Source organism: Sesamum indicum, linkage group LG5 (genome assembly GCF_000512975.1).
Source record: "Sesamum indicum cultivar Zhongzhi No. 13 linkage group LG5, S_indicum_v1.0, whole genome shotgun sequence".
Classification (NCBI taxonomy): Eukaryota; Viridiplantae; Streptophyta; class Magnoliopsida; order Lamiales; family Pedaliaceae; genus Sesamum; species Sesamum indicum.
In genome coordinates this window covers 18,341,183-18,352,072 of record NC_026149.1, presented here as the reverse complement: position 1 = coordinate 18,352,072, position 10,890 = coordinate 18,341,183, and the positions used below count along the sequence as shown (strand labels likewise).

At 31.8% G+C, this 10,890-nt stretch overlaps 1 protein-coding gene across 1 annotated transcript; it reads left to right on the top strand.

The window, feature by feature from the left end:
• LOC105162918 (1-aminocyclopropane-1-carboxylate oxidase 5-like) lies at positions 3,438-4,992 on the top strand. Its single transcript, XM_020694004.1, has 3 exons — positions 3,438-3,590; positions 3,665-3,897; positions 4,128-4,992. Exons 1-3 carry the CDS (start codon positions 3,489-3,491, stop codon positions 4,732-4,734), a joined length of 942 nt encoding a protein of 313 aa, XP_020549663.1. The 5' UTR covers positions 3,438-3,488; the 3' UTR covers positions 4,735-4,992.

Below are 10,890 nucleotides of genomic sequence, written 5' to 3'. Positions count from 1 at the left end.
TTTTAAATTACGAGATTAAAAGTTAATTTTGTAATCAATAAGATCAAAAGTAGAAAAATCCTAAGTTGCTTGACGAAATATACTATTTGCCTTAAATCCAAATATTCATAAATTCATAACATGCATGTAATAATTGTAAAATTAAGCTAAGTAGTAACAACATTACTTGAGTTTAAGATTCGAGAAGGATAATTATTGGTATTGGATTAAACGATTGGTTAAATGATGATAAGATGCATTAGTTTAATTCTTTTATAATAGTTGAAAAATCATTATTATCACAACAGAGAAGAGTTCGTTTAATTTGACCTCTCAGTCTTTCCATGTTTTTTTGGATGGATGCTTGATAACACCAATCCTTTAATTTGTCTTTAAGGAAAGATATTTTTCTTGCAACTGAATCTAGCTGCCCTTAAGGTACTTTATATGACTGGATCAACATTTCCCTCCATGGGCTGCATATTTTTGCAAAGAACATTGGTGCTGCTACTTTCATTGCTACTCCACTTTGGAAGAAATACTTGCGGAACCAATAGATATATTCATCTACTACTTAAATACTTCTTAATTCAAGGCTGAAGAGAGCCTGTGCATATTTTCTAGCCTTTTCTGCTCTACTTCCTTCGAAGTATCCATCTCCGATGAAGTGTATCTTGATAAGCCTTCCTAGCCGGTCTACTATCGCGCCTTTCGAATCTCCGGTAAGGATGTTGGCTTTGGTATCTTCTGGGGTATTATCCCATCCGATCTTCACATATCCCTTCAAGCTCAACTGCACAAGCTTTATGAAGCTTTCCTTGTCGAGCTCTAGGGTAGTTGCTGCTATCTTGATGACTGCAACCCATCCGTCTATCAATTTCTCGGTATTTCAGAAATCGATAATATCCAGGTTCAATAATACGCCATATGAATGTAAGGGCTGGAGCATGGTCCTTGCCCAAGGTGTACTTCCTGCATTTTCCTTTAGCCTGATTCCCACAAACGTTGGAGTAGCATTAGTGTGGAAATTCGCACTTTCTATCATCGGTTGATCCTGTGGAGGATCATTAGAACATGTACTTCCCTCCAGCAGTGGTAGTGCTCGAGTGATTTCATTTGTTTGGATATTGACTAAATCCACAATCCCGAGTTGGGAGAAGGATTCAGCCAATTCTTGTAGATCTTATAGATCTACTCTCGTTACCTCCATTAGTTTATATATCTGATAGATGCGATAATTAGATTTTCTCTGGACTTTGGCTTTGGAATTTCCGTGGCCTTCCCCTTTTGGTGTAGACGAGGTACTGTTCCAAGGGCGTCCCTGATTCACTCTTATCTGGATTTTGATGTCTTAGGGTTCTCTCTTTGATTCCTCTTTAGATCTGCAATTTCTACATTCAGATCTGTAAGGTCCTTGTGTAGATCGGGTAGGATCTTAAAAACCTCTTCCAACTTCTAATTAAAAGATTCTATTTTCATAGGTATGTGAATTAACCTATGTCCATAGTCTTGAACTGTCTTTTGTATCTCCCTCAGATCTTAGAAGATCTTCGATGTATCCGGCTCGAGTTCTTTCTAGTCAGTTTCTTTAATCATAATTTTTAGAACTAAATTATGTAGGAATTTACCTATTCCGCTTCTCCTGGCTGGGATTCTACCATGGACTTCAGTGAAGTGTAGACGCCTCACTACATTCCCTGGTAGTATTTGTCGAACTTCAAAATTTCTCAGCCATTCTTGTTCTTCTTCTGGTGTGAGAAGTCTTGGTTAAAGTTCTATTTTTTTTCATAGGGCAATATGAATGTGCTATCATGTTCCATTAACACACTAAAAGGGTTATACGATATATCCGGTGTGGAAGTAGGCCAACATTTCTATTGGCAAATAGGGGGTTTCCAAGTCCATGGCCAAGTATTTATTACTTCTTGGGTTGTAATTGCTATCTTATTAGGTTCAACTACTATAGTTGTTCGGAACCCACCCTCTTGGGACGTTGTAACACTTGTCAAGAATTTTCATGAGAAAATCTCTTCTTTGTATTTCCAGAATTTAGAAATATTCCCTATTTTCATAGTAACTCGAACTTTTATTCGGTTCCATTTTCTCTCAAAGAGTCTCCTCCATTAGTGGATAAATAATATCAAAATGTAATATAATCATATATTTTTTCATTAAACCTAAATTCTGATACCATTCTAGGTGAGCATGTGTGAAAAATAAAATTTTAGTGTAAATGGACTAAAATAGCTCTTTAAAATCTGCTCAAGGATGAAAATGACCGAAAATCCGTCTATGGTCCCGATTTGAGCCATTTTGAAAGTTACATGATTAAATTAAAAATACACATACTTAAAGGACTAAAATTAAATGTATGGAAACTTAAAAGATCAAAATGATCTTTCTCCCGCAAAAATATTATATGAAATGTTTGCCGCAAAGGAAAGATCTTCTATGATTGATTGTACGGTCCCATAAAATTGTGACCATTGTTTTTATAAATAAAACATAAAAGTGGATTGTAAGAATCAAATCCATTGGTCCAAACTAAAGCAATTTTATTTTAGTGCAAAGACAATCCAAAAAGAGCAAAATATCAAATCTATGTACAGCCACTCTGGACATGTTTCTCTTTAACTCTCATTAATATTAATGCATTGAGAGTATGTATACATCATCTGTGTCAGCATTACGAAATTCTGTTGGATGGGAATTGAATCATTATTTAAAGACATGATGCATGAATATGAACCCAATTTTAGCACTTTAGTTGTTGTCAAATTTTAATGTAAAAAATCCAAGTATTGAAGTCGTAACTAATTCCAGCAATAATGACTCTAGGTCCCATGATAAATTTTCGTTAAAATTTTAATAAAAAATGCTACATGCTTAACACGTTTCTATTAGAGTCTTTACTTAAAAAAGTAACAGTTTTGGTCCCAAACACTTAATGGCTACGTGGTCTTCTCTGTTAGATATCTAACGAAAATGTGTCATTGAACCAAAATTGCTTTTTTTATTTTAAAATTACGAAACTAAAAGTTAACCCTGATAAGATCAAAAGTAGAAAAATTCTAAGTTACATGACCAAAAATATTATTTTGCCGAAATCAAAATATTCATAAATTCATAACATGCATGTAATAATTGTAACATTAAGCTAAGTAGTAACAACATTACTTGAGTTTAAATTCAAGCAGGATAATTATTTGTATTGTGATATACAAGCTGCCAAGCGAAAATGCGTAATTAGTATGGATTAAACAATTGGTTTAATGATGATATAATCCATTAGCTTAATTAAGCTTTGGTGTCACTCTCCATTTCCATAATTAAGGATTAAAATTTTAATAATTTTGAGAAAGAAACAAATAAAAACATATGTAATACGACACCGCTCCTATATAAATAAGTCCAGAGATGAGCTATTGAGCACCACATCAGTTGACTAGCAATAAGAGAAAGTCCTTAATTGTGTACTTAAGTTGGTAATTTCCTTCAACTTATAAATAATGGGGATTCCAGTTGTTGATTTTTCAAAGGTTGATGGAAAGGAGAGAGCCGATACTCTGGCTCTGATTGATCATTATTGTCAAGAGTGGGGATTCTTTCAGGTACTCAAATGGCAATAGTAGCTTTCTATTTTACTATATGGTATGCTGACTAAATTGTTTCTTGATTTTCACAGTTAATCAATCATGGCATCTCTGAGGACCTCCTGGACAGGGTGAAGAAGGTGGCCACTGAATGCTATAAGCTAGAAAGGGAGGCAGGTTTCAAGAACTCAAAACCAGTCCAGTTGCTAAATCAACTGCTAGAAAATAATAGCAATGCGAAAATAGAGAATGTGGATTGGGAGGATGTTTTTCTACTCTCGGATGAGAATGATGTTGAGTGGCCATCAAAAACACCTGGTTTCATGTAAGCAGAACTTTGTTTTAGTTATATTCCATCATATTTACTTTAATAATAGTTTTCGTTTACATATGAATAATTTGGAATAACTTAGTTTTGGTTGATATGAAAATATATGAAACCAAGATAACATATGCAAACAATAAACTGATTTTTTTGAGAGAAGGAACAAGTCCATGCATACATCAAATGGAATTTTTTGCTAATTGTTTAACTAATTATGTTCCTTACAATAGAGAAACCATGAAGGAATACAGAACTGAGCTGAAGAAATTAGGACATAAAGTCATGGAAATAATGGATGAAAATTTAGGTTTGCCAAAAGGCTATATTAAGAACACTTTTGATGGTGGAGTAGAGAATACTGCATTTTTTGGCACCAAGGTGAGCCACTATCCACCGTGCCCCCACCCAGAGAAGGTAAATGCTCTTCGAGCCCACACCGATGCTGGGGGCGTCGTCTTGCTCTTCCAAGATGATGAGGTGAAAGGCCTTCAAATGTTGAAAGATGGGGTTTGGACTGATGTGCAACCTTTGAAAAATTCTATAGTCATCAATACAGGTGATCAGATTGAAGTTTTGAGCAATGGGAGGTACAAGAGTATTTTACATCGAGTTGTGCCACAAACAGATGGACAAAGGAGGTCAATTGCTTCATTCTATAATCCATCACTCAAGGCAACCATAGCACCCGCTCCACCACTGCTCGGTCCCGAAGTGGAGAACAAGGCGAGCGACCCAGCCAAGTACCCCAAGTTTGTATTTGGGGACTACATGTCCGTTTATCTCGAACAAAAATTCCAACCTAAAGAACCAAGATTTCAGGCTGTAAAAGCCGTGTAAGAATCTAAAACAATTGCTGGGGATGTTGCATGAGACTTTAGGGATGTGTGTTGAGAAATTATGCAATGTGTGTGTGTGTTTGCGCTTGTGTGTTTGTGTTATGAAGATGGGTTCGGGTTTGTCCTTGTAGCAAAATGCTTTATTTGAGCATATGCTTCTTCCCTTGTACGTCTATGAATGGTATGGAAATAAATAAAGTGTCCATCTTGTCTTCTATCTGGAATAGTTCAATTGTTCTTTTTTTTTTTCTTTTTTTGAATGCAATTTGAATTGTTGCTATATTTTCTCAATAATATATATTAGATTATATGTTCTATTACTATCATTAACATTATTATTATTTATTATATATGTATCAATCTATATTTATATCTGTACTAGCTAAAACTCTTGTAAAAGGGCATATAATTAGAAAGTTTTCATTATTTTAATTTAATTATATATGATTGAAATACTCCGTATTAAACCTCAAATAACAGTAAAAAAAAAGTAATATAAATAATAATAAGATTCCAATAGCCTGCAAAAATTAGCAACTCGTGAAAATAAATGCAATAATTTTAGTACAAGAAATATAACATATAATTATGGCTAAATGCTATAATTAATAATAAATAATAGTAACAAATCATCATAGACCACGAGTATGCAATGATTGTTGTAGTTTTTCCAGGATGTCCAAACCATTTGTTATGGCTAAGAGCTATTATAACTGTGGCAAATAATCCGTCATTCTGTAAGTAATGGACTGACAATTTTAGTTCTATAATTTACGATTTTGAAATGTGAAATTAATTATAATTCTATAATATATATTGTTGAATATTCTTATATATTTAATTTTTTAATTTATTATTTACATACTTTAGCATATATATCAAAAATAGATAATACAACAATATATGGTATGTATTATCATACGAGCTATGTGTTGTGTGGTATCAGTGGTGATGGGGTCATACAAGCTGTGTGCTGTGTGATACGAACGAAAAAATTATATAAGAATTTTATCAAATATGATTGGAATGAGTTTACGAATACCTATAACCTTCTTGTTGTCATTAAGTCGTTACTATAAATGGCATTAATTGTCTGCGGCAATAATTTTATGCAAAATTCTTCACCACAAAATACTATAAATGGCATTAACCTTCTTGTAGATATAATATATAGTTTAAATAACAATTTAAAATTTTATGGGAAAAAGAAAAAAAGAAGCCACAAATGGAGACAAGGAGATCATTATTTTTAATTAAGAAAGTAGAACATGACTGATCACTACTATTTACATTAAAACATTAATTACAAGTAAACCTCCTCTAAATGCGAATTCATTTTCTTACACCCATTTCACAAATTCTCTTTTTGCACTTATGGGAATCACCAAATTTTTACATAAATTTATAAGTAATAAAATAGATTGTATGATGCATACTATATTATTATTATTATTATTAGATTAAATAATGGGAAGCACCAATTTTTTACATAATTCATAAGTAATGAAATAGATTGTATAATGTATACTATATAATAAATATACGAAAATATAGTATAAAATTCTAATTTATTGTTATAAATATAAACTACCGATTAGTTTAGTAGTAATATAATTAGTAAAATATACAAAAAAAAATCATAATGAACAGTTTAAAGTTATAGAAAAGTATTAATTATCTGAAATAATACAATTGAAATACATAGAAATATTTGATAGTTGAGATTAATATATGTTCACAATCTGCAGTAAATTTATATATTTATAAATGTTAGTATTACATTGATGTAACTATCATTTTACATTGTTGAACAACATGGGTTAATCGTACGATTAAAATTCACATCAAACCATTAGAAATGATCAAACTTACAGAAAAATACACTTGGTAAAGTTTTAGACTTATTGGATATACGGATGTCAAGATATCGTACTCGGAACATAAGAATAATCATTCAAGTCGGTGTATCGTAGAATCAGGCCACGTGATTTTAAATCAAACAGTCCGATATAATCTTATGGACACGGTCTTATATATATTTAAATTTGGTGTGAATCGAATGCCAGATTCTAAGAAATCGTAATTGTAGATTAAATTTTTTTATCTCATTATATATAATAAAATAATAATTAAAATAATTAAAAATATTCAACCATCACTATTATTATCATATCATTATTTCTAGATTAATTCATAGGAATCACTAAATTTTGACATATAAATAATAAAATAGATTGCATAATGCATAGTATGTATCCTAATATAAATATAAAACTCAAAAATACATAAAAAATTATAAGTGAATTACTTGTCAATTTAAAAAAAGTATAACATAATACAATTATATATTATAATATAACATAAAGTTTATATATGTCATATTAAATAATAATTTTAATTACAAAAATATTATATTTACTAAGTTGTTTATTAAATTTATTTTTGTATAAAGATTAAATGTATAAATAAAAGTACCATAATTTATTATTATCCAAATAAAATATATAATATTGATTAAATAATTTTAATTATATGGTCAATTTTAAATAGTAATATATATTGTTGAATATTTTTATATATTTATTTTTTAATTTATTATACCTTCTTTAGCATTTATATCAAAAATAGATAATACAACAATATATGGTATGTATTATCATACGAGCTGTGTGATATGATAGATGATGAGATATTAGATGGTGGGATACCACACGAGCTATGTGTTGTGTGCTATCAGAGGTATGGGGTCATACAAAACTATGTGTTGTGTGATCTTGAAGGGAAAAAAATAAAAGGAGTATTATGATTGAGATAATGATGATGATAGCTGGGAAAGGATATTCAGTGATGCACTCCAGTTTAGTTAAGTAGGACCCTAAGAAAATAAAAGATAACGTCAAATATTATTTCGTGTTTTGCATGACTATGGGCATTGAGTACTTTGTGATTACATAACAAATATTGGTTCATTGGTGTCATTGCATGTAATTGGTCTTCTATTGTACGTGCCATATGTGTATATATATATGTATAATTGGCAACTCACTCTTTGCCATGTATTTTTTCAACAGATAGATCGGAATGACTCATCTACCTCGATCGTATGCCAATCGTAAGACTTGTAGATGGGTCAACAATGTCTTTTTGAGTTAGGAGTTGTAGTTACATATTTACAAGAATATTAAACTGTAACTGAATTGATTTTCGTAATCCTAAATTGTATCAAATATGTAATTGGAATGAGTTAGGAAACCTATACCTTATTGTTTGACTAAGTCTTTACTATAAATGGCATTAATTGCCGACGACAATAACTTTATGCAGAATTCTTTTACCATAATGGTTATAGTGTGACAAGATCAATATTATTATCAATAGATACAATATATACTATGTAAAAACGGATGGATCATAATGAAAGGCATTGTTTGTAATATAAATGGATGGATGTAATCATTCTAGCACTGAAGAATGCCTTCCTCACGATATGTTTGATATGTCGGTTTGCTACCTCATAAAGTTCTTTCATGCTGTGCATTATCGTTCAAAAGTCTTCGTACACTTCGTACTGTTTTTAGATCTCATTACTCATCAAGCCCAGTACAATACTGTGTACTTTCCGGTTGTCCTCATGCCACTTCTCGTATATCAAAAGTTCTCCAGGCATGGACCCTTCCAGAAATATTCAAGGTAGAGACTTATTCAGAACATAAGTTTGGTTCTCAAAATTGATAACTATCCTCAAATTTCTCAGGCAATAAGAATAGTTTGTTCTATCAAAATTATTTGCCTGAAGTATGAAATTAAGTGGACTCTTAGACATCTACAATAAACAGAAAAATCATAGTAGATTATCATAATATTGTGTTCTAGTTAAGGACTTGGATTTTAGTCATTAACTCTTGCACTATTTCTAAAAAAGTCCATTACTATCAAATGGCGAAAAATCTTTTTCTAGTGTGCTTGAAGTCCACAAGCGAAATTCTCCATACTCCACTTTTATAATTTACATAGAAAAAGCCTTGTGGGAGGTATCCATTATCATTCTCGACCTATGAGATCCCAAGATATTTTGCCTCCCAAGATATTCTCGACCTATGAGACCACGTATAGGTGAAATTAGCTTCCTTACTACATTACTACGGATGGAAGGCATCGAATAACAAGCCTTTATTTATGTTATTTTTAGGGTCTAATATTTAACTTGGTCCAACCAAGTGAGAGTTATTTATTTATATGATCGAGACCGTATCACATTTTCGTATTTTGCATGCATAATATTCTAAATACAAAAATCATTAATAAAAATGCATCGTGCACAAAAATAAAAGCCTAGCACACCCCTGTTGGATGATCACAAACTCAAATACCTGTGCGACCCACTGATCCTACAATGATCTATGATTGGTCTAAGGGTGAGCCTACACTATTACAAGCTTTTTAACCCATTAACATGATATGGGCATTATAACACCTCTTTATTTTTTCATCTCCTTTGAGGGCTCATCCTTCATACCTCTTCTCCATGGATCTCTGCGAGCCAGCCCATGGCCTCCTCCATGGGCCTTCATCATCTAGGTATGCTCTTTACAATTATTACAGAAAATAAAAATAAACCTCTCCAACCTATTACACTCATTACAACTTAAAAAGAAATCCCAATCAGCAGTTGAGGGCAGTACATAAATAGGGATAAATCAAGTCTTAAATATTTTAGTCTAAAAACGAAGAGATAAGAAATAAGAGGCATGCATGCCCCAACCCAACATAAAATAAACCATCCAAAAAGTTCAATGGTCTTCGTGATCATCCATGTTAATCCAATTAACATATAAGCATGAAATATTTCAAATAATCATGCACTAACATATAAAGTAAATCATGCATTATATAGTAATATCTAATATCTTAAATTAATTACACTAACTATCTAAAATATGTAAAATAATGCAACTTAATTTTGGACATATGTGCAACCTATGCAAAAATTATTTCTTATTTAAGTAATCATTTCAAATTAATTTTAGTAGTTTAATTTTAAAAAATACTAAATCTCAATCAAAATTAACTGCTTTGGAAAAATAAGCAGAATATTCAGAAAAATAAAAATTTTGAAAAAATAGAAAAAGTCTATCAGTGCCGGCCAGCAGCCAAGCATGAGTACACGTAGGTGGATGAACACTCATGATGCTTGCCGCGCCCGTGCTAGCCACAGCAACTGTCTATTGTGTTTTTCAAATTTTTAATTTTTTTTCTACATATTCTGAAACATCAAAAAAAAAGAATTTCAAAAATTTCAAATTTTTAAAAAAATTCTCATGCTCAAAATTAAATGCAAAATTGAAACGTATAAATCCTAGTTTTTGATATGAAATTAAGCTAACGAATCATGCTTCCAGAGCTGATAAAAATATCTAAACATGCTAATTCATGCAATACATGCTAGATTCTAGGCCTAGATAGTGAATCGGGCTTTGAAACCACTTGAACGGAGAGGATTGGCCCAGGAACTGCGGCGAAAGCACGAAAAATTGAAAATTAAGGATTAAGGCATATAAAATCTCAATCAAAGGTTGTATCCTTGATTCTTTCCTCGCGTCCGGTGTACAATATAAAATAAAGCACGACCTTAGAACCATAAGAAAAACAAAGATGTAGAAATATAAATAGAAATTTACCCTCATCATTTTTTTTGTATGGCTTTCCTTCTTGGAACCCATTCACTTAGAGGGTTCATGTGTGGAACCCCTCTAAATATAGTCCACATCAGATCGTGGAGAGATGGATCTAACCATCTTGCTAGAAAGTATTAGATCTGGTGGAAGAAATCAAAACAGTTTTGCACTATAGATTAGTGCAAACTAGCATTCGGTAAGTTGAAAGATTCTTTGACCTACGCACCAATAATTCATCCTCCAAATTGGGAACTATCATTTGAGGTCATGTGTGATGCAACTAACATGCTATTGGCGCCATTCTAGGCCAACGAGTTGGAAAGGACCCTCATGTAATCTACTACGCCTCAAGGATATTAGACAACACTCAAAGCAATTACACCACCACGGAAAAAGAACTATTGGCTATTTTGCATTAGAAATATTTCGTTCTTATTAGCTTGGTACAAAAGTGATTATTTATTCTGATCATGCAGGACTGA

Excerpts from the sequence above, each read along its gene's own strand:
- LOC105162918 (XM_020694004.1), top strand. The coding sequence starts at position 3,489 with ATGGGGATTCCAGTTGTTGATTTTTCAAAGGTTGATGGAAAGGAGAGA. Across the intron at positions 3,591-3,664 it reads AAGAGTGGGGATTCTTTCAG|TTAATCAATCATGGCATCTC; the intron begins GTACTCAAATGG and ends TGATTTTCACAG. Across the intron at positions 3,898-4,127 it reads TCAAAAACACCTGGTTTCAT|AGAAACCATGAAGGAATACA; the intron begins GTAAGCAGAACT and ends TCCTTACAATAG.